Below are 23,158 nucleotides of genomic sequence, written 5' to 3'. Positions count from 1 at the left end.
AACAAATGCCAGGCTCTGAGTAAGACTTTCCAGGACATTCTGGGGCAGTGGCCGGCAGCAGGTAATTGGTACCAAACTGAAAATAGACAGCTTGAGTTTGTGGCCCAGGAGCTGGGGTCTCCAGGAACAACCAAGAGAAGCAGATATAGCATTTAACTTCTGGTTGGTGAGTTCTCTGTGAAAATATTAATTCTTTTCATTTAATAGCATATTTAGTCATTGATTATTTTTTGCCTGCAAAGAGCATGTAATATAAGTGAAGCTTCAAATAATAAAACACAAGCTCCAAGTTAATTATTTAAAATGATAAACCTTTTGCTTTGGGTTTTTTGTTGTTGTTTGTCTGTTTGCTTTATAGTTTAGCCAAGAGGCTGCAGGAGCATTGGGCTTCCCCTGCTATCATTTACTGGCAGTGCAATCACTGCTGTCTTTTTTTTAAGGATCACACCCTCAGCATATGGACGTTCCTAGACTAGGGGTTGAATCAGAGCTGCAGCTGCCAGCCTACACCACAGCCAGAGCAAGGCAGGATACTTAACCCACTGAGTGAGGCCAGGGATAGAACTGGCATCCTCATGGGTAACAGTCAGGTTTGTAACCTGCTGAGCCACAATGGGAACTCCTAAACCTTTCTTTCTTCTAAACTATTTTCTTCATGGGATGACTTAGAACTCATTTTCCGTTCTGCCTGCTTGTTGCCAGCTATTTCTCTACTCACACTGCATGTCATGCTCTCTATCCAGGGTTCCCTTCCAGGGTAACATTCTTTTCCCTCTCTTCCAACAAAGGTCTGCCTGGTATCTGCCTCGGAGCTCACCCAAAAGAAACTTGGCAATGGAGGTAAGTCCCATCTTTTCATATGACCTGTGACTTCTCCCTGATGGTTTTTTTCAGTGATCTATTGCTAGGTAACAAACCACTCCAGAACTTGGAGGAACAATCACCCACTTGCTTACAATTCTGTTCTTTGACCTTGGGCTCAGTAGAAGAGGCTTATCCCTGTTCCTGGTGGTGTCATTTTCTTTGGGCCTTTGAGGCCCCCAAAATGCCCTCCCTCACATATCTGTTATTTGGTATTACCTGTCATCAGGAGCTCAGCTGAGATTGTCTACAGGGGTGCCTCGGTTTTCCTCCACAGGGCTTACTTTTGGCTTCTCCTAGTGTGGTACCTGGGCTCCAAGAGGGAGCATCCTAAGGGACAAAGACCACAGCTGCAGAGCCTTAAGGCTCAGCTTCCTAAGTTACGTAGCATTACTACTGCCATATGCTATTTGTCAAAACAGGGTGCAAGGCCAGCCCAGACTCTGCCTTTCAAAGGGAGGCCTTGGAGTTCCCATCATGGTACAGCAGAAAAGAATCCAACTAGGAACCATGAGGTTACGGGTTTGATCACTGGCCTCGCTCAGTGGGTTAAGGATCCATATTGCTGTGGCTGTGGCGTAGACCAGCGGCTGTAGCTCCTATTAGACCCCTAACCTGGGAACCTCCATATGCCTCAGGTGCGGCCCTAAAAAGACAAAAAAACAAAACAAAACAAAACAGAACAAACAAAAAAAAAACGCACAATCAAATGGAGGCCTTAACAAAAATTTGCAGACCACCTTTCATCCTCTACTGAGGACTTTCTGACTTTGAAAAAAAAAAAAAAGCCCTATTCTTTTAAAAATAAATTCCTATTTTTGTCTTGTGCATTCTCTTTCTTTTTTAATATGTGCCTATTTTTGACATCCTTATTTTTAGTCCCTCTCAGATTGTTTATTATCACCGGTGGTGAATTTTCCTGTTGCTTTATAATTTGTGTGTGTGAGGAGTTCCCATTGTGGCTCAGTGGGTTAAGAACCCAGCTAGTATCCATGAGGATGTGGGTTTGATCTCTGGCCTTGCTCAGTGGGTTAAGGAACTGGGGTTGCTGTAAGCTACCGTATAGATCACTGATGCAACTCAGATCTGGTCTTGCTGTGGCTATCACATGGGCTGGCAGCTGCAGCTCCAATTAGACCCCTGGCCTGGGAACTTACATATGCCCCAGATACAGCCCTAAAAAGAAAATAAAAAAAAAGTATAATTTTTGCCTGCGAGCTCATCTTGATGGGAGTCCCATGTAAGCCTCTCAGTTTGTGGAGACAGTCATATATAGTGGGTAAATCTTCAGCCCAATGAGGAAGTGTTTTTCTTATACACATGCATGGAGAGGACAAACCCATTCTTCCTGCTGGATTTTTGGTGTTAGGTGTTCGGCTAAGAAGGAGGGCTTCCCACACCGGCTCTGTCAATTACCTTAGTCCAATCTGGTAATGATCTCTTCCCAAGGACAACATCTCTGTTTTACAACCTGGCCTCTGTGTGTTTTTGGACATTTTATTCACAAAATTAGATAATATTAGTAGTACAGAAATCTTCCAGAATCCAAACCCAATACCTGTCCCCAAACTAAATTGCAGCTTCCTCTCCCTCTATGAGAGAGAGCATGAAGGTAAACCAGCTTTAACACAGTTCCTCCTCCTCCATGGTAGAGTTTCAGAAATGGTTCCAAAGAAGTATTGGTAATTTTTTAAATGCAGGAAAATCAGCTCCCACCTTAGTTCCTAAATAGCCAGATTTTTCCTATTCATTACCAGATAATTTTAGAGCCAAAAGTGAAGTGGCCTAGACCAGACACTCACGGTTGAGTCCCAGAATGGTTGAGAGGCATGACCATGACTACATTTGTCTCCTGACCAAAAGCCAGACTATCTTCATCACCATAGAGGCATCCAGAAGTCCCAACTACACCAAAGAGCTTCCCACTTATCATATTAAATAGCATACAACCACGGATTGTCCAGGCTTTCCTTGTTAACCAATATTTTTACACAAAACACTGCATGATTTAAAGTTAACAGTGATTTCTTCTCTAGGATGAGAAAAACAGGAACATTAACTATTCAGTCAAGTAAATAATGATGCAGCCAGTGTCTGTGATATGAGTGGCAAACATTTTTCCCAGTTTGGCATTTATTTTTTACTTTCCTCCTGGTCATGTTTGACACAAAAATTTTTTTAACGTTGTTAAGAATTAGAGTTGTCAACTTTTATATCTTCTGATTTGATGAGAAAGGAAGGTTTTTGTTGTTGTTGTTTTGTCATTTTGCCTTTTCTAGGGCCGCTCCTGTGGCATATGGAGGTTCCCAGGCTAGGGGTCTAATCGGAGCTGTAGCCACCGGCCTACGCCAGAGCCACAGCAACGCAGGATCCGAGCCGTGTCTGCAACCTAAACCACAGCTCATGGCAACACTGGATCCTTAACCCACTGAGCAAGGCCAGGGATCGAACCTGCAACCTCATGATTCCTAGTCGGATTCGTTAACCACTGTGCCACGATGGGAACTCCAAGAAAGGAAGGTTTTAATCACTGTATTTTTATCAGTGCCTTGACTATTGGATCACCTTCCCATTTACTGACTACATTAATTTTGTGATTTTGTTAACTTTTTTCAAAGTAATATGGTTGTCTCTATTACATGATGTATGTCTCCTGGAATAACTGATGCCATCTTGAGCCTGTACAATTCCTCCTGTCCTTCCGCTGACCCTACCCAGGAGTGTACTATGCAATCAATCACTTCTCTGTCATCAAGGGCTCTGTAGTTAATAGATGTAGTTTAATAATCATTAGGACGAGGTGGCCTCTATGCTCTGCTAGTCCCCAAACAATGATGAAGACCTTGGCTGATATATTCCTGGTGCCCACGAGACTGTTTACCCATTCATACATCTTGACTTTAGAAATGTACTTCTGGTTTCCAAGCACGTACCCCCATACCCTAGGTTAGCTATAAAGTTGTCCCAATGATTCATCAAGGGGTCAGCAATGGCTTCAAAGACCTTAATTTGTCCATACTTACTGTAGTCACACAGAACCCTCTATGGCTGACTTAGTCAGGATTCGTTTTGTTGAAAGAAATAGAACCACATTCAAACTAGTTTACACGAAAAAGTTTTATTGTAGGAAAAATAAGACTGTCACAGGAATGGAGCACATGCAAGACCCACATGTCTCATTAACACAAAGAGGAAGTTGGAGTTCCCATCGTGGTTCAGTAGTTAAGAATAAGCTGACTAGCATCCATGAGGGTGAGGGTTTGATCCCTGGCCTCGCTCAGTGGATTAAGGATCCGGCATTGCCATGAGCTGTGGTGTAGGTCGCAGATGCGGCTCAGATCCTGTGTTGCTGTGGCTGTGGTGTAGGCCAGCGGCTACAGCTCCAATTTGACCCCTAGCCAAGGAACCTCCATATGCTGCAGGTGCAGCTCTAAAAAGACAAAGAGACCAAAAAAATAAATAAATAAAAGGAGGAAGTTAGCAGGAGGTTTTACTCAGAGAAGTTCACCGGTCAAAAATTTGGCTGATTCTGCTCTCTTCCCAAATCAAATTGAATAGTTATTCATTAAGCACTAGTTCTCTAAACTCTGCACAGGGCACTGAGAAAATGCAAAATCAAGGGGCAGGAGAAAGGGAAACACATTTGCTGAGTTCCCCCCACATGCTAGATGTTTTCCCCAGCAGTCCTGAGGATTAGATATTATCATTCTCTCAACAGTCCTGAGACGTATATATTATCATCCCCCCAAATTGCTGTCAGTGTGTAACAGAGCTGGAGTTCAAATTCAGTTTTTCTCAAGCCAAAGCTTCCTCTTTTTCCACTAAAATAGAGGTCCTCAGTTCCATTAGACCCAAGGCCCCTTTTATAACAAATATTTAATAAAGCCCACTCTACTATCCTGAGGAAAAATTCATGGAAAATTAGCTTTCCTATATACAATACTTAATTTTTTAAAAAAGCCATAATATCTGCACCAAAACTGGTGCGTAAATGTTCATGGTACCATTATTCATCATAACCAAAAGTTGGAGAAAGTCCAAATGTCCATCAACAGATGAATGGATAAATAAAATGTAGCATATTCATAACAGAGGAATATTATTCAGCAATAAAATATAGCAAAGTATTGGTACCTGCTACAACATGGATGGACTTTGAAAACATTATGTTAAATGAAAGGAGTCAGCCACAAAGGATGATATATTATATGATTTATTTTTATGAACTATCAAGAATAGACAAATCCTAGAGATAGGAAGATTAGTGGTAGCCTAGGGCTGGAGACATGGAGGACTGGGGAATTTTTTTCTTTCTTTTTTTTTTTTTTTTTTTGTCCTTTTGTCTTTTTAGGGCCACACCTGTGGCATATGGAGTTCCTAAGCTAGGGGTCCAGTCGGAGCTGTAGCCACTGGCCACAGCAACACGGGTTCCGAGCCACATCTGCGACCTACACCACAGCTCGTGGCAACACTGGATCCTTAACCCACTGATCGAGGCCAGGGTTTGAACCCGCATCCTCATGGATGCTATTCAGGTTCGTTAACTGCTGAGCTACAATGGGAACGCCCATGGACTGGGAATTTAGAGCAGGACTTCTTTGTGGGGGAAGAATGAAAAGATTCTAAAATGTATTGGGGTGACAGATGTCACAACTCTGTAAATATACTAAAAGCCATTGATTTGTACACATTACGTGAGTTTGCCTGAGATGGCTTTGGAGTGGGTTTGACTTTGGTCTGGCTGAGCCCTCCTAGGGCCACTCCTCTTAGATAGCCTGTTAATTATAGTGTCATCATGGCCATCATCATCATCAAAGTGGTTGTTACTATTTGTTAGAGCCTTTACTATGTGCCAATTATGATGCCCACTTCTTTTTTTAATTCTTATTTAATTTTTATAATAACTCTAATAGGTAGGTGACCATGACGCTGAATGTTCAGAAGAGGGAACTCATCTGTGGATTTAGGTCCAACAGCACTTAGGCGAGATGGTTAGGTGTTTGTGGGCACTGATGTTCCTTTCCTACTCATCTCTCTTTGCCACTTGTAGGACAAGTGTACTTCACATCACATCTCTGCCCCCAAACGCTACATATGTCCCTGCTCCCTACAGCCCCCTCCTTTCCTTACACCCTCTATATTCAGAACTCGAATCACACCCATATCATCCTATGACAGCTGCCTCATCAGCAAGAAGAGCCAATACAGTGGCTCCACCAGGCAGGGTCCAACCACTCTGCATTTCCAGCTCCTGGAGCTGAGAGCAAGTGGAAGGGCTATTGGGCACACAGAGCTGTCTTGATGCCCAGCTTTACTCTGGACAGCTTCCGTATGTGGAAGAAAATCCAAGTCACTTCTTCCAGGCCCCACAGACTAGCCAGCAGCAGTGCCTGTGCCAGCACAGAGGCAGGAGCCATGGCGCCTGGCATGCTCCACCAACATGGCACTGCCCTTCCTAGTTGCTTTCCTTCTCAGTTCATTGTCATGGACTGCGAAACTGAAAAGTCAGGAGGAGAGACTGCCTGCACTGTGCTTTATCTTTTTTATTTTTTTAAGAAATGGTATACATTTGCAACCTGTTTTCCAGGTCTTCATAAAAAAACACTTATGAAACAGCCTAGGCTGAACAGCTTGGCACCCCACGTGTCCCGCATCCCCTGCCCACCAGCTGCCTGGACTTGATCACAAAGAGGGATGAGGCTGAGCCTTAGGGAGCAGAGGTGGGGAAGAAATCAAAGGCTGGCTCCTCTGATTGCCACCTGCTGCATTAAATGGACCAGCTACTTCCCTAACTTTCCCTGGGGAGGGAATTGTAAGCTAATCAAAGCCCCTTCTCTGCGGGTGATTGGCAGTAAAGCTACAATCAGTGCTTTTACCAGATTGGCTGCTCGGGACCCCTGGGGCTTCTAACTGTAGTGAAATAGCCCAGTTTCTGGGGTGGGAGCTTGCTCCCACCTCTTTTCCCAGTGTGATCTCGATGCAGAGGGAAACTGGAGGATCCTGGGCTCTGCTCACTTAGAAGTGCAGTTAATGTAAAGCAGCATTTTTTTCTAGCAAAAGACAGGATGCCCTATGCATATCAGCATAATGAAGCAAACCTTGGGACTTACACAACTATGCACTGTCCCATCACTCCCAGTGCTTCATTCCCTGCCTCCCAGAGCTCGGACCTGGAAATCAGGAGATGGGCTCTTTGGTTGGAGAGCTTAGTGCTTAAGAGTAGGTGTTTCTAGTGGTAGACTGTCTAGATCACAAACTGTGTGACGTTGGGTAAGTTACTCAACTTCTCTGAGCCTTAAATTCCTTATTTTTATCTTTTTATTTTTATTTGTTTTGTTGTTTTTTTTTTTTTTTTGCGTTGTAAGGCCACACCCACAGCATATGGAGGTTCCCAGGCTAGGAGTCTAATCAGAGCTACAGCTGCCAGCCTACACCACAGCCACAGCAACACAGGATCTGAGCTGCGTCTGCAACCTACACCACAGCTCACAGCAATGCCGGATCCTTAACCCACTGAGCAAGGCCAGGGATCAAACCCCCAACCTCATGATTCCTAGTCAGATTCATTTTCAGTGTGCCACAACGGGAACTCCTTAAGTTTCTTATTTTTAAGTGGAAACGAGTATGCTCTCTACTTCACAAGGTTGTACCAAAGATTAAATTAGGGATAAGGCATGCAAAGTGTTTGGCATAGTGCCAAATTCAATTAATATTTACCATTCTTATTATCACCTTCTCCATCTTTCTGGAGGAATTTCAGAAAGCCCCTAGCTATTTCCTACCTCAGTTTCCTCACCTGCAAATTGCGAATGACTGTGCACTTGGAAACAGTTCACAAATACCAGAAACTTTTGAGTGCTAAGACCATTATACTGACAAATAGTGTAAAGGCTAACAGGAAAGCTGAAGGTTAGGGAGGCCGGTGGGGAGAGGAAGCTATTGTGGATAATCGAGGGGGAGAAAAGGATGAAATGGGAAGAAATGAAATAGCAGATTCAAGCTAAAGGGTTTAATGCCTCTCAACCAACCCCAGCAACTTTGAAAGTTTCCCTAGAGGTTAAGCTCTCTTGGGCAGCTCTGGGTTGGCCAGCTCTCTGACCAGGGTGGATCATGTCTGGTTTCCAAGATGAGGGGAGGTCCATGGCAGATGTTCTGTAAATATTTGTTAATGGTTAATGAGGAGATTACAGCCCCGTTGTTCTTCAAGGTGGAAAGGGGAGATGGCAGTGGCACCAGGGAGAAGCTGAGAGAGAACTTCTGGATATTTCCAGAACCCAATTTATGCAGCCTCTGCTATTGGTTGGAAGATGGATTTGCTCTCCTAGGGACTACCCCCTCCCCAAGAGCATCCTTTCTTCAGGGCCAGAAATGCCAAATGGTTGAATGGGAAGAGCAGGTTCCGTGGGCCTCCCATGCGCTCCTGGAGAAAAGACTGGGATGCTGGTGTTTGCAGGGGAGGGAATCTGGGCACACAGTCCCAGGAGGTCTTAGAGGCTCTCTGAGGCCTGCCCAACGAGTATTTGATGTGGATTATAAATATGTTCTGTTAAATAAATTCAACCTAACTACTTTAAGTATTTTAAGTTCATTTTGCCTAAAATTGTCACTGATTGGGTTCACTGGAAAATCGACTCCAGGATGGAGATTGATGTGTGGGTGTGTGATTGCAAAGTGTTCTTGAGATCAAAGGAAGGAAGGCTCCAGGATGGGGCCGAGGGAGAAACTGAGCTGTGATGCTATCTCACAGCCCACCCTGTGGAGGGTTCAGAAGACAGGGATCACTTTTCACAGCTGTCCTGAGTTGGGTGAGGGTCTGGGCTGTCATGCCCCCACACCAATCAGCCACCAGATGGGCCACCAAGAAGGGGTGTAAACTTGGGCAAGTTGGCTCTCTTCCGTTGAAAGTCCCCCAGGGAACTGACAGAGGAAATTGTCTGCCAGTGGCAGCTGAAATAATAAATCTGCTATTCCTAAAGGGAGCTCTGGATGGTGCCTCTCAGCACCCACCACAATGGGGGAGCATAAATTAATAGAATTGAGGTCCTGCTGTATAGCTCAGGGAACTGTATCCAGTCACTTCCGATGGAGCATGATGGAAGATAATATGAGAAAAAGAATGCATATATATGTATAACTGGTTCACTTTGCTGTACAGCAGAAATTGACAGAACATTATGACTCAACTCTAATAAAATTTTTTTTAAAAAATTAATAGAAAACAATAGGTAGGAAAAAAATTTCCTCCCATCACTGCCTACTTCCCTGACATACGGAGCACTTATTATATGAAATTACATCATTCATCAACTGGCTTGTTTATTCTCTGCCTCCCCTTTTAGACTGTTAGCTCCTGAGTCAGAGCTCCATGAGCCAAAGGAGGGGACCTCTGTCTTACCAGACAAATGCCCAGACCATCTCCTGTTACTTGAGAGGTACTCAGTCAGTACTGAAAAAATTAACCAAATGAGAAGTCATAGCCGGTGGCAAGACGCCGGACATATACTGCACATGTTCTCAGGAATCAAGAAAAGAGAGGAGGGTGTATGGTATGAAGCCAAATTCCATGCAGCCAATGACCTGAGAAATCAGTGAGACAGACTGAGTTGTGGAAATGCTACCTCTGATGCTGTAATTGGGGGTGGGCAGTCCCACCAATCTCAGGGTGTCTTGCATGGTTCCTCTCCAAGCTGGGTCTCCCTGAGGAAGTGGGGGAGACAAGAAGTTAGGTTTCATTCTTCCTTCTTAATCCCCCATGAGTCTTGTTGTCCATAGCGATACTGGCCCCAGCCTTGTCTACCATCAAAGGGAACACTTCTGCACTAGAGGTCACTCAGCCCCGCTCCCCATAGCCTGAGCACTTGGAATTTCAAAAGCAAGATGCTGGCATGAAATTTGCAAGAATCCCACATGGCATGTGGGGTTCTTGCTGCTTTGCTTGCATCAGTCATGGTCACTGTGGTTCCTTGTGCATCGATGCTGGTAACAGGGTGGTGCCAGCAGTCTGGGGTCTACCAGCATCCCCTCACTCACCTGGAGTCTTGCTTTGTTTGCCTTTCAGGATTGACCAGAAAGCCAACTTCAGGTCCAAATTCAATTATTTTTAAAAAATTAGATTTAGTGGAATAGAAGTTTCTTTCTCTTGCTCTTTCTAGGAAGAATTGATCTCATTAACATGTTCATGCTCTCGGGACTTTTTTTTAAATCTCCTCCTCCCTGTTTCACATGAACTCTTTAGTGACACAATTTTGTTGTCGTTGTTGTTTTGTTTAAGAAATTCAGTGATCAGAGTGGTTTACAAAGCTTATTCTGGATGAGTTGTCTACACAGCCACTCTCCAAGAATGGACACCCCTTGGACAACAAGACTAACTGATTGCTTTTCTACTTGCCCAGCTCAGTCCCCAAGGCCTCTCCGGTCCAGCCCCTTCTGGATGGTAAGATCGCCCTCAGACCCAAGGACAAGCGAAGGCACCCAAAGAACACTCAAAGGCGCCTATTTCCAACCCCCTGCTGCTCAACTCGGGCCTCTGAGGTCCCCGAATCCCATGACTCCAGGCAAGCTGAGCCCTTTCCCACGTACTGGACCCACATGAGGATGATAGATAGGGAGAAGGAGGGGAAGAGGCCAGGGTGCTGGGAAGATACCCCAAAGGCCTATTTCCGCAAGAACATTAGGCTCCATGGGCCTGACCCATCCATCCTGCTCAAGTCTCTGCTAACAGACCATCAGTTTGCTTTCATAGGAAGCTACAGGGGCAGACCTTCTCACCAGAATGCACCGCCCCTCCAGCCAGGAGTCTTAGGGGGTCTCTGCACTAATCACGTTTTTTTTAATTTTCTGTATTTATGATGCATTGACATCTCTGGGCCTTGCGGACCCAGAAGAGACCACCCCTCCCAGAGCTAGCCACTTCCTAAGAAGGGTAAACAGTCTGCCTGGGAGGGTTGCCTATCATTTGCAAATTAACCAGTCCAGAACCCACACACTCCACCATGCCTCACTCGGGGCCACTTTCCCCTGCCCTAATCACTTCAGGGTAGTCATCTTCTGATCCGTTGACCACATTATACCTGAAAAATAATAAAAACTACTATTCAGCCGTTAAAAAAAAATATTGGGAGTTCCCGTCGTGGCGCAGTGGTTAACGAATCCGACTAGGAACCATGAGGTTGCGGGTTCGGTCCCTGCCCTTGCTCAGTGGGTTAAGGATCTGGCGTTGCCGTGAGCTGTGGTGTAGGTTGCAGATGCGGCTCGGATCCTGCGTTGCTGTGGCTCTGGCGTGGGCCGGTGGCTACAGCTCCGATTAGACCCCTATCCTGGGAACCTCCATATGCCACGGGAGCGGCCCAAGGAAATAGCAAAAAGACAAAAAAAAAAATATTGCCATTTGCAGCAACATGGATGGACCTTAAGAGCATTATGCTATGGGAAGTCAGACAGGAAAGACAAATAGCACAAACCTCACTCATATGTCGAATCCAAAACAAAACAAAAGCCAAACTCATGGAGAACAGTTTGGTGGTTGTTGGAGACAGAAGACGGGAGGGTTGAGGGTGGATGAAATAGGTGAAAGAGGTCAAAAGGTACAAACTTCCAGTTATAAGTAAGCCACGGAGGTATAACGTACAGCATGGTGACTGTAGTTGCATATGGAAAGTTGCTAAGAGGGAGTTCCTGCCGCAGCACAGTGGGTTATGAATCTGAGTGTGATGGTCTGGATAGCTGGGGAGGTGTGGGTTCAACCCCAGCCCTGTGCAGTGGGTTAAAGGATCCAGTATTGCCATGGCCATGGCGTAGATTTTAGCTGTGGCTTGGATTCAGTCCCTGGCCCAGGAACTTCCATATGCCGCAGGTGTGGCAATAAAAAGAAAAAAAAAAAAAAAGAGAGAGAAAAGAGAAAAAATGCTAAGAGAATAAATCTTAGAAGTCCTCAACACAGGAAAACAAAACTTTTGTAACTATGTATGGTGAGGAATGTCAAGTAGACCTATTGTGGTAGTTTTTTTGCAATGTATACAGAAATCAAATAATTATGTTGGGCACCTGAAATTCATATAATGTAATTATACCTCAATTAAAAAAAAAAAAAAAAAAACGCCTACACTTTACAAAAGTCCTTAGGCCCTCTCTTGGAAAGTAGAGTCTTCTTGCTGCTGTTCATCTTGATGGAGGAGACCCATCTCTCTTCTGACATCTGACCAGAGGCAGGAGGAGCACAGAGCTGAGCCCACCCTGCAACCCCCCACCCCCCAGCCAACCCCAAAGGATGCACCTTATTCTGAAGTTTGAGCTCCTGTTCGAGGTTGGAAACCATTTCTCTTCACACATATTGACTTTAAAATTTTACATATTTTCTGGACCTAATGAATAAAATTCCCATGGCACACCTGACATGGGATAGAAAACAGCTTGGAAGAGAAGGGAATCCATGTCTGTGAGAAGAGCCTTTTCCTGTAAATTTCTAGAAACACATGTGAGAGAATATCTCTGCAGGGCCTGAGGTAGCAGCTCTTAGGGCCTTCCCCATCACCCCTCTGGCAGCCTGGTGAAGTCTAGACCCCTTCTCAGAATAAAGATTTTCGATGAATAAAATAAGATATGGAGGATGTGTGGTCAGGCCACTCAAGATGGCTGTTCTCTTGCTCTCTGTACCTCCCTGCTCAACCTACACCTGCTTCACTCTCACCCTCCTCACATGAACGTGCTGTCCCCCTGCCCCTTAGGCCAGAATGGCTCTACCTGCTAGTTCAGTAAAGGGAAACATCTGCCCTCCTCTGGTCCTTAAGCTGAGGGGCTCTGAAGAACAAGCACCAGCTGCTTGTTTCCCTGGTAACTGAGGAGCCAAACTGATGTCAATTGCCCATAAAAGGCAGCCTCCTCCCTAGCTGGGTGGTGGAGGCTGTTATCACATCCTGTCCTCTCAGGCTGCCACATGCAGTGGGGGCATTGCTCTTGGGCTTCACTTCAGATGTGGAAGATACCCTGTCCAATAAGCTATTGATGTCTGTGTCACCATCTCTGGAGTCTTATTTCAAGCTCAAGGCTGGGTAAGTCCAAGGCTGGCAGGCCTCCGGGATGCAGCCCCAAAATGAAGATGTTGGGAAATAAGGTACGAGGAACAGAAAGTTTTGGGTGGCGTGGTGATCCCAAGGAGACATCCACTAGCCTGTGGGGGCCCTGCGGCAGCTGTCAGCCATGGGAGATGTCTTTCTCGTTTCCTTATATTGATGATACCCGTGAACCTCAGGGTCTCTTTCCAGTTTAAAAGTACCAGCCCCATGCTCATGGCTCATCGGATTGCCTGGGGAGGGTGGTGAATTCAGACAAAACCCCAGGGCTGGATTATCTACAAAACACCAGCATCACCCCTAAGCAATTATACACCCAGACTTTAGGGATATTAACTCAGGGACAGGTTTGTAAAGTTCCTTGGAAGGGCTTGCTTGAGGCCTGTGGCAACAGCAAAATAATGAGTTCCCTTGGGCCTGGGCCTGGCTGTGGAAGGGGGCAGAGAACGACATGGAGGGATGGAACAACGGCTATGGGCCACCTATAGAAGGTTATAGCAAAAGGCCTAGTTGTGTTGTCAAACAAAATGCAAAAACCACTGCTGGGGTCGAGAACAGCTGTGCGTGACATCCAGGAACACCAAGGGCATCAATAGTGACTGAGGAATCCGTTTTCTTCGTCATGAAGTTGAGGAACGGACAGATGAAAATGACTTACCCTGGCAATTCCTCCTGCTTTACAACCCCACTGTTGCTGGACTGGGAATGAACAACTTAAACAACAATAAGATGGCAAACCCATCCCCTCAACATGCAAGCAATCGTCCCAGAGCCTGTGCCATGTTAACCCGGAGGCAACTTGTCAATGCCATCCAAGCTCAACTGTTAACCATCAAAGGACCAGGACTATAACTCACTTTTGCCCTTGCCACGGGACCTACCCTCCAGGGGAACACGTTATAATGTGACTCTGGGACTAGCAGGTGGCCCTGGGAATGGCAGGTAGTTCTGGTTTGCTGCCTTGGGGGGAAGAGGATTAGAAAGGAGCTTAGAGATTTCACCTGTCTTCTACCCACTTCCCCAAGACAAGGAAGGTAGTTAATCTGAGCTCCTGACTGGAGAAAGTAGCACTGTATTAACCTCTGCAGTATTCGCATCGGCTATGGGGACTGCGGGAGGATGGGCAGGCGGGACGGCACTGCAGGTGGGGACAAACCACTGGCAGGGGAGGTGTCATCTCAGAATGCTCTAACTGCTTGTATTTTGCTTAATGATCTTGTCTGCACTATGCCTGTTAAACATCTTACACTTGGCTTCTAGTTGAGTGGAGAGAATCTGCAGGGACTGGGCTAAAACAGGGGCCTCACTGTGACATGGGTTTGGTTGCTGGGTCTCCAGTAAGATGCCGTCATGGTCCTCTAGACATCGATGAAAAACTGACCCTGCTGATTCTACAAGTGTGCCTACCTCTTGGCCTTTAGCTGCTGTTGGCATTTGTGGTGTTGGGCTGCAATGCATTCGTACCTGCCTAACCCCTTGGAAGCGGGATATCACAGAAGAAGGGCAGGAGATTGCAGGGGCAGGTCATAAAGAGGTAGGGTGTATGGTCAGGCCACTCAAGATGGCGATTCTCTTGCTCTTTCTACAGTCTCTGCTCAACCACACCTGCTTCAGCTCCACCCTACTCAGAGGAACATGCTTCCCCCCGCCCCTTAGGCTCCACCTGTTGGTTTTTAAAAGGGAAAACTCCCCCCCTCTTGCTGGTTATTAACTTGAGGGGCTGTGAAGGACAAGCCTCAGCTGCTGGTTTCCCTTGTAACTGATGAGCCAAACTGACACCAATTCCCCTTATAAATGATAGCCTCCTTCCCAACTCTGCCCCTCCACCCACCCCTCCTGGGAGTGAAGAGGGTTGCTGCTCTGTCCTGTCCCCATCTGCTGCACACGGTGGGGTGCTGCTTGCTTCAGGACCTTGCTTCCGAAGCGTAAGGTCCCCTGTCCAATAAGCCATTGACGTCGCTGTCTCTAGGCAGACAAAGATCTAAACGTCTTTGGTCTCGAGACTGGGCTATATATAAGGCTTGCAGGCCTGCAGGATGCAGTCCCACAGAGGATTACAATGGAAACTAACTGCATTGCTGTGCAGTTACTTCAAACATTTTTAAGACGTATTTTGACTTGAGTGAATGTGCGTTAGAGGTGAACGTGCTTTATCAGTTCATTAAACAACAAGATCTAGCAGGCGACCTCATAACTGCCATGATCTCGCTGGGTGTGAAGGCTGTCTTGTAATGCCTGCAATGATTGTGAATTGATGGGAAAAGACCTCAGGTGTTGCCAATAGAACCGTGGCTTGTTGCCTACACTCAGATTGAAGGAAATGCTACACTGCAAATGAGGTGAATGAAAATAAAGATGTAATTTTCACATTCCAAGTTCACAGCTGCCTCGAATCCTGCCCAGCCTGTGGCCAGCAGATTAAGTACCCTGCTTAGAGTTTAGAAAAGCAGCAGCAGGTGGCAGAGCTGGTCTCCTCTTCTGAGTAGGTCTGGCTTTGGCTCAGGGGCACTCTCTAGGAGCCCAGAGATTCAAGCCAGTGAAGAGTGTCCTTGTTGGCAAATAGTTCTCCCTGCCTTCATGCCTGGGGCAGGGTGGAGCCCCATGCTTTTCCTTTGCAAGGGTCAGCACTGAAGCTCCCATCAAGGTACCTGGGATGGGATAGAGCATGATCAGCAACCTTGTGCAACCAGTTTCCCCTCTATAGAAATGGAAGGGCATGGTATTTTTGGCCCCATACCTCCAGTGAGAGTTGAGTCTGGTGAGTCCTGGACATCTCATCAGCATGGCATTCAATATTTGTCATTACTGGGCATGCTGTGTGGTCACTGTGCATTCAGGAATCATTGGTATTGGACATGCAGAGTGTCTGTTGCCCATAAATCATCCTACTGAGGCTAAAGAGAGTGGGAAGCAAGAGATGAGGGCTATCACCAAGGTGGTGAGAACTGTAGCTTTGGGAGGGAATAGGGTCACCTGGGGGGTGTGATCAAAATGAGAGGATGGTCCATGAGGAGCCAGCCTTGATAATTTGATCACTGAGAGAACAGGCTCCCAGGACTGGCCAAGCCACAATGTGAGTGAAGCCACCAAAGGGTCAAATGTCCTGATGAACTCTTTGATCTCATGAGGGGAAGACAGCCTGCCTTTACTCTCTCCTCCTCTGAGGAACTGAGAGAAGACAGTGACCTCTTGACCCTGTGGATGGGTCTAGGAACATCCTCAAGATGAGTTTCCTCCTCTACCAACACCTGCCCTTCTGCCCCTCCAGGGCTTCCCCCCTCCATGGTGACTGCCATGGGTAAGGACCCAACCCTTTGCTATGGAAGAATCCGTGTACCACACACCTCTGAATTCCCCACGGGGATTCACGCTCTAGGAACTCAGACTGGCTTTTCTGCATCCAGCCAGGCTCCTCTGATCACAGAGAAACCAACTCAGAATATCTGCCACCATGACAATGCTTGTCTTTGGGATAATTTCTTCACATCTTCTGAAGCAGGTTAAATGCATGCTTTTATGAGCAAAAGACTTTATGATGACAATGTGTGAAGGGAGGTGCCAAACTGTGCCTAATCCCCCAAGTACTGAGTTGGGTGCTGATGCATGAAACAGACCCAGAGTGTAAATGGCGCCCACAATGTGACAGCCTCGCTCTGAGCTAAATGCAACACAAGCTGTAACGAGAAAGTATGGATGGATCACCCTAGTTGTATTCAGACTTGCCACTGTTGAATCAGAGCATGGATGTTACCCTTGGAGAAAACACATTTTATCTTTACCTATTTTGAGAAATTTCTAACTGGGGACAGCCTCTGATGCGTGAGAAACTTGGCAGGTGTGGCATGGAGACGTAATCTCTACCTAAATTGCTTTCACAAAGGAAGCTACAAATTCAAGGTGATCAAGAAATAAGGTCAAACCTGCCCTGAGACTAAGAAAGACTGAGATGTAATTCGTGGGGCTCATTTGGCAATTTTGGTGATGGCTGACAATGGTCAACATTCCAAACCTCCAGGCAGCACCCCCCGCCCTGTCCCTGGCTCCAGGCCAGTGCTGACTCCTCCCCTGTCTCTATGAGACAAAAACAAGGTAGATTCTCATATACATTAATTATGTCACCAGCAGATGGAACTGATGGCCTGTGTTAGTGAATCAAGCCTCTCTTGCTTTCAGCTTTGAAACCGGTGCTGTGTGAGCCAAGTTGCAGGGGCTGGGATTTTCCCATAATGCAGTTCACTGAGCAGTTTACCCAGCCCGGGGCCTGTATCGTAAGGGAGGAGGTGAGGAGGCCAGGCTCCCTCCAAGCATCAATTTTATAGTTTTGTTCAGTCACTGCTCAGGAGGTAAAAATAATCAAATCAGAATTTTTTTTTTTTCTCTTGATCATATCATTTTCCTTTGTCTTTTCTATTCTTTCTCCCTACCCTGGTCTTCAGCAGTTTGACCAAGGGTTTAGGTTCTGGGCTAAGGAAGCAGAGTCAGGAATGCAGGTTTCTAGCAGCGTTGGGTGACTTGGGAAGAAGAGGACCTCAAACACAGCAGTGACAACCTAAGGGTCGGAAACCTATATTTCCTTAGCACCTTAGAGTGGAAATGAGGGTCAGCTTCACAATCTCCAGCCTTCCACAAGACCTCCCACTGGGCTCCTGCAACGAGATATAGATGGTGTCAGTTAATGTTCATAATCTAAAGGAAAAAAAGCAGAGAGCCAGACTGAGAATAAAGGCCACATGGTTTTTATTTATTTTGTCTTTTCTAGAGCTGTGGCGGAGGTTTCCAGGCTAGGGGTCTAATTGGAGCTACCCACCTACACCCGAGCCACAGCAACGCAGGATCCACACCACAGCTCACGGCAGTGCCGGATCCTTAACCTGCTGAGAGGGGCCAGGGATCGAACCCAAAACCTCATGGTTCCTAGTCAGATTCGTTAACCACTGTGCCACGACGGGAACTCCAAGGCCACATGGTTTTTAGTGCAGTGCTTTTAAATGAGCAAGTAGAAAAAGTTGTCTTTGCATGGCTATCTCAGTTCAGGATTTTCACATTTGGGATGAGGCCAAGTGCAACTTCTGGGGAAAATCAGGGCTCTCCTGCCTCCTGAGTTTTTGCTGTTATTTTTCATTCATTTTTTCTTTGCAAAAGAAAATGGATCATGGTGTTTTCCCTTCAACTTGGCAAAATTTTCTCTGGGAACAGTTTTGCATAGGGACAGTGGGAAAGAGGATTGTCGATGGAAGCAGCTGGATCACACAGGGAAATGATCCAGCATGGGGCAGGGTCAAAATAGCCTTTCTATGGTAGGTGGAGCGCCCCATCCTAATAAACCAGGTGTTGGCTATCCTCTTCCTGGCTTTTCAGCTGCTGGGCTTTTTTTTGTTTTGTCTTGTTGTTTTTTAGGGCCGCACCCGCGGCATATGGAGGTTCCCAGGTTAGGGATCTAATAGGAGCTACAGCTGCTGGCCTACTCCACAGCCACAGCAACACTGGATCCTTAACCCACTGGGCGAGGCCAGGGATCGAACACACAACCTCATGGTTCCTAGTCGAATTTGTTTCTGCTGCGCCACGGCAAGAACTCCTTAGCTGCCATTTTTAAATTGCAATTTGACCTCTTTACAACACCTGATCTGTGCCTGCCCACTTGCTGGCCGGTGGCACATGCTAAGTAGACCCAGACCAACCAATGTTAAACTTAAGGAACAGTTAAATCGAAATGTCAGTCTGCTAGCTCCAGCCTGCTAGCATCCTTAAAACAGGAAGTGACTTCTGGATGGCGATACCCTGGTCCCAATCCCAACATGGGATCTGAATTACTGACAGCCTGAGTGTGAGTTTTGGCCTTCCACACGACACCAATAGGAAAGTCATATGTGTAACTTGGTCCCCGTGCTGTACAGTGGGGAAAAAAAAAATAGTCATGGTCTGTACAACTTAGTGTTGAGTGAAGATTTCCAGACTTCTCCCAGCAGGAGTCTTGGGATGGTTCTGAGACTCGCCCCCATGCCATCATCAGGCCCAATCATCTGCCTGAGTGGGTTCCCCAGGACACTCATAACTTCCAGATGAATTTCATCTCTTTCCCTAAAGGAGGGAGCGGGCTATAGAATTGCAACAGGTTTTTGATCGTCTGAGACCTATGATGATTCTGGATTTTTTAGAGGAAAAAAAAAAAGTTCATCCAGCCAAACCTAATTCTTAAAAAAAAAAAAAAAAAAAAAAAGACACTGGAGAAAATTAAAATTCCACTTGTAAAATCATTTTATTGGTATAAATATACATATGAATAAAATACCTTCAGCCTGTAATGTAAGTGAATATTTGTGAAATGTCTTTAAAAAGTAGTATTTCGATTTTTTTCTTTATAGGTGTCAAAGTATTTGCTTAATCCCACATTAAAAGCTAATATGCAGACAAATTAAAGGCCTTCAAAAAAACACAAGTATTCATAAAACCTCATTCCAATCAACTATATACATTAATCTGGGCACATGGGCCTTTCCCTTGGTCCTTCACTCACTGGTTGATGGTATCCCAAAGGTCACCGACCAAGTTTAAATGTACAATTCCACATCAGGAAGGAAGGAAGTTCCCCATGGGAGAATGTAAAAACCATACCCGAGATCTAATATATATAATTTATACAAATTATTAGTGTGCTCTGTTAATATAATTACAGTGTGCAATTGCATACATCAAGAATAAATTGCTCTATCGGTCAAGTGCAGATCTGACACAGGTACATGCAGCAGTACCCCACGGTCAGCTGGATGGTGTTACTTGTGAGTGTGTGTCCAGTTACTTTGTTTACCTCCAAAACTCATCTTACAGGGCAAACTGTAGCTGCCTTGGAGAAATTCAAGTAGGGCTCACGGGATAATAGCTGGCATTCGTTGAAGGCATATGAAGGAATGTGTAAAAGTCAAATGCCAAGGGTTGAGAAAAGATCAGACATGTGCTTTGATTACCAAGAAATCAAAGTTTCGGTGTTCAGAAAAAAAATTTAAAAAGGGAAGAAGGGAAAAGAAATGAGCACCAAGAGAAGGCGGCTTAGGAAGCAGGAAGAGGGGTGGCCCTTGGTTCCTTGCTGATGGCTAACACAAAGCACCCTGCACAGTAAGACTTCGGCGTGGGTGCCCTTTACACAAAAATAAACTCTTTTTCTGCTTCTTCTCCAGAGTCGCTGGATTTGCTGCCTTGCTGGCCATCTTTTCCGGAGGACCATTGCTTTTGTTCTTGACACTCCTGGGCCTGCTGGCCCCAGCTTCTCCTCGCCACTGAAACAGACAGGGAAGGAGGTCATTATGGTTGATGAGCAAGGTGCCGCCAGTGGCCTGCGGAGGTGAGATGCACGGGCCCTGAAGGGTGGCAGGGTTCGGGATGAATTTTCTCAGAAAATATTTTCCTAGTACATTTCAAGACTCTAGACAGGAATTAAAGACAAACCAACAAAACAGAAACAAGACAGAAAACATCAAAACCCCAGTCTAGGAGAGGCTGTACCTCTCATAGATGTGGTTGAGGACCTGAGGGCGAGGACCCCAGAGGGCAAGGATGGAGGGGTGGGGGTGATGAAGGGAGATGCCAGGAGGGAGGAGCCCCCGGAAGCCACTCTGTCCCAGGGGACCTCCTCAGTCACAGCTGCCCCCTTCTGCAGCACAGAGAACACAAAACAGCCTGGAGGAGGCACCGCTGGACGGATCTTCCATCTGATGCCTTCTGCAGACCATTCAAGGTTGGCCACCCCTGCTTTGGGGACAAGATAGAAGGAAAGGACCCAGCAATCTTTGTCAGGCCTATGTCTCAGAAAACCTCTCTCTAGGAAATAAATAAAAAGTCTTGGGGACATGAATTAATCCTGCCTACGGTATATTCAATCTTTTAGGAAGCAGCCACCAGGTCAAAGAATTGTTGTTTGGGGGCCTGTTCTGATTCCATATAAATATGGAGGATCCTCTGAGTCTCTACAAAGTGATGATGAGAAAACAATCGCCAGATTGAGCCTCTGTGATTGATGGGTCCCACCAGGCAATATCCTCTCTACTTCTGTTCCTCTTCACCACTAACAGGTAGGTCTTGTCAATCTTGAAATTGGGATGGAAGGCCAATCTTTCTCCAAAGCCCATGTTCTTTCCAACTAGACCATAGCTTCACTGTTACTCTACCCAGGGAAAGGCTCAAAGGCCACGCTCTAGCATCGCTATTAAGGATTATTAACCATTACTCAGTCTACGGTGGAGACACACTTGAGCTAAAAAAAACTAAACCCATACACTTTGCGCAGGTTGAAAGACAACAGCTCCCTCACCACTCAGAAGTTTAATGATCCAACAAGGAACACAGTCCTAGAAAGCAAGGGGATTCATTTGATGCTTCTAATCAATTTCATGTCAGCATTTATGCTAAAAACCTCATCTTGTCAGGAATTGACTACTGAACCATTGAACTGGCTAAAGCATGTTTCAGGAAATGAAAGCTCATGAAACCTAATAGTCAAAATGCAAATATAATAAAGTACTCCTGCCAGTTCTGCTGTTTAAGGCCAGATTCTGGTCTCTAGACAATAAAAGTTTAAATTTTAGTTTATTACATTAAATTGAAATTACTCAAAATTCTGAAAAGGAAAAACGTTCACATCTCACCATAAAAGTTAATGTTTTTTTAATTTTGACTTTGCTTACCCAACAGTGTTGAGCAAATTCTCAGAGGTAGGGGGAAAGTAATGATTTTTATTTTTTAGCTTGAATTGGGTATACAAAAATTATATTTGTTGGGTCCTTTGAAAGTTAACAAGCCAGGTTTTGGGAAAAAGGTAAATTTTCATAAATAACTTTCCCCTTATCCCAAAATCAATCTGATAGTATTATTCAAGGTATTTAAGTTCTCAAAATTCTGCAGTATTCCAAACAGGAGTCGAGAGTATTTATGTTTTCATCTTTAAATACTTTGTAATAATGACTTCAGAATAGAGCATCACAAGTGAAATCTGCTAGAAAATGTTATTCATCCCATTTTAAAACCAACCAAAATAAGGTATTCCTCTATCAAGTGACTCAACTTTCCAACACTACAAGTGCAAAGGAAGAAATACAGTGATACATTGGCTCATTTGTCTTCAAAAGCAAATGTATTAGCTGTCATTCTTAAATTAAAAAGCTTTTCATCCTTCCTACATTTTAGCTTCCCTGAAAGCCCAGGTCCAATTGATATTATATGACATCAGAGTACTGCTAAAATTGGAGAAAATCGTGCCATCAAATGTTTGTCAGACAAAGAGATAACCCTGGACCAGGGCTAAATGAAATTCAGAGAAATCAAATATAGGACTCTTCCTGCAAAAATTAGGCTGTCCTTCAATCTTAATTCAAGTGACACGGACTTCTGAGTCCTCTAGGCTACAGGGCGCAGCCAGCAAACTTTAACAAGAGGCTGGTATCTGTCCAAGTCACAAAAGCTAAAAGTTGTAATTTGTTTGACACAGTCACTGAGACGGATAATGATAGGCTCTTTCTGGAGGACTGTCAAAGCATTCACCGTGGTGGTGACATTATTTAAAAAATCATTCTGGGACTTCCCGTCTTGGCGTAGCAGAGACGAATCCGACTAGGAATCATGAGGTTGCAGGTTCAATCCCTGGGCAGTGGGTTAAGGATCTGGTACTGCCGTTGCTATGGCTGTGGTGTAGACCAGCAGCTGTAGCTCCAGTTAGACCCTTAGCCTGGGAACCTCCATATGCCGCAGATGCAGCCCTAAAAAGCCAAAAAAAAAAAAAAAAATCCTGAAAATATTGACTTGTATTGATGTAACTCTACCCATTGTAATGAGAGTAGTACCAGGCTTACATTTCCTTAGGAGCATAGGGAGGCACCATTCTTGGATAGGAAAACTGAGGCAGGGCAAGATCATGGAACTAGGGGCACAATTAACTTCCTTGCGTTTGGAAGCCCCAGGCACTCTATTAATCACAAGTGCACACAACTCTGAAGGGAAAATGTTTTTTGGTCAGTTTTCCAGCCTTTAAGGCAGCATTGTTTGATTGCATATAATTAGGATGGTAATTACCATTATAGTGAAGTAGATTTGGTCAGGCTCCTATTAATGGATGGTCTAAATAAAATTATGTTTGGTTGAAACTTAAAACTCAAGACTTGTTACTAATTCAGATGAGCCTTCTCTTGGGGGCCTGATTTAATGCTTGACTTTATACTGTGTTTTAAAAAAATAGGATTGTT

The 23,158-nt window shown here is 45.2% G+C and overlaps 1 protein-coding gene across 3 annotated transcripts in view; it reads right to left on the bottom strand.

Moving 5' to 3' along the window:
* Positions 1–19,169: 19,169 nt before the first annotated feature.
* The window catches only part of CARMIL1 (capping protein regulator and myosin 1 linker 1), a 313,277-nt gene continuing 309,288 nt past the window's right edge, over positions 19,170–23,158 (bottom strand). For all 3 annotated transcript variants that reach the window (XM_047797118.1, XM_047797119.1, XM_047797121.1), the window contains one exon: positions 19,170–20,203. In XM_047797118.1, the coding sequence (XP_047653074.1) occupies positions 20,067–20,203 (137 nt within the window). In that variant the 3' untranslated portion in view covers positions 19,170–20,066. The remainder of the gene's footprint in view (positions 20,204–23,158) is intronic.

The sequence above is a fragment of the Phacochoerus africanus genome, chromosome 9 (genome assembly GCF_016906955.1).
Source record: "Phacochoerus africanus isolate WHEZ1 chromosome 9, ROS_Pafr_v1, whole genome shotgun sequence".
NCBI lineage: Eukaryota > Metazoa > Chordata > Mammalia > Artiodactyla > Suidae > Phacochoerus > Phacochoerus africanus.
The sequence above is the reverse complement of the archived record's forward strand: the minus strand, read 5'-3'. Positions and strand labels throughout refer to the sequence as shown.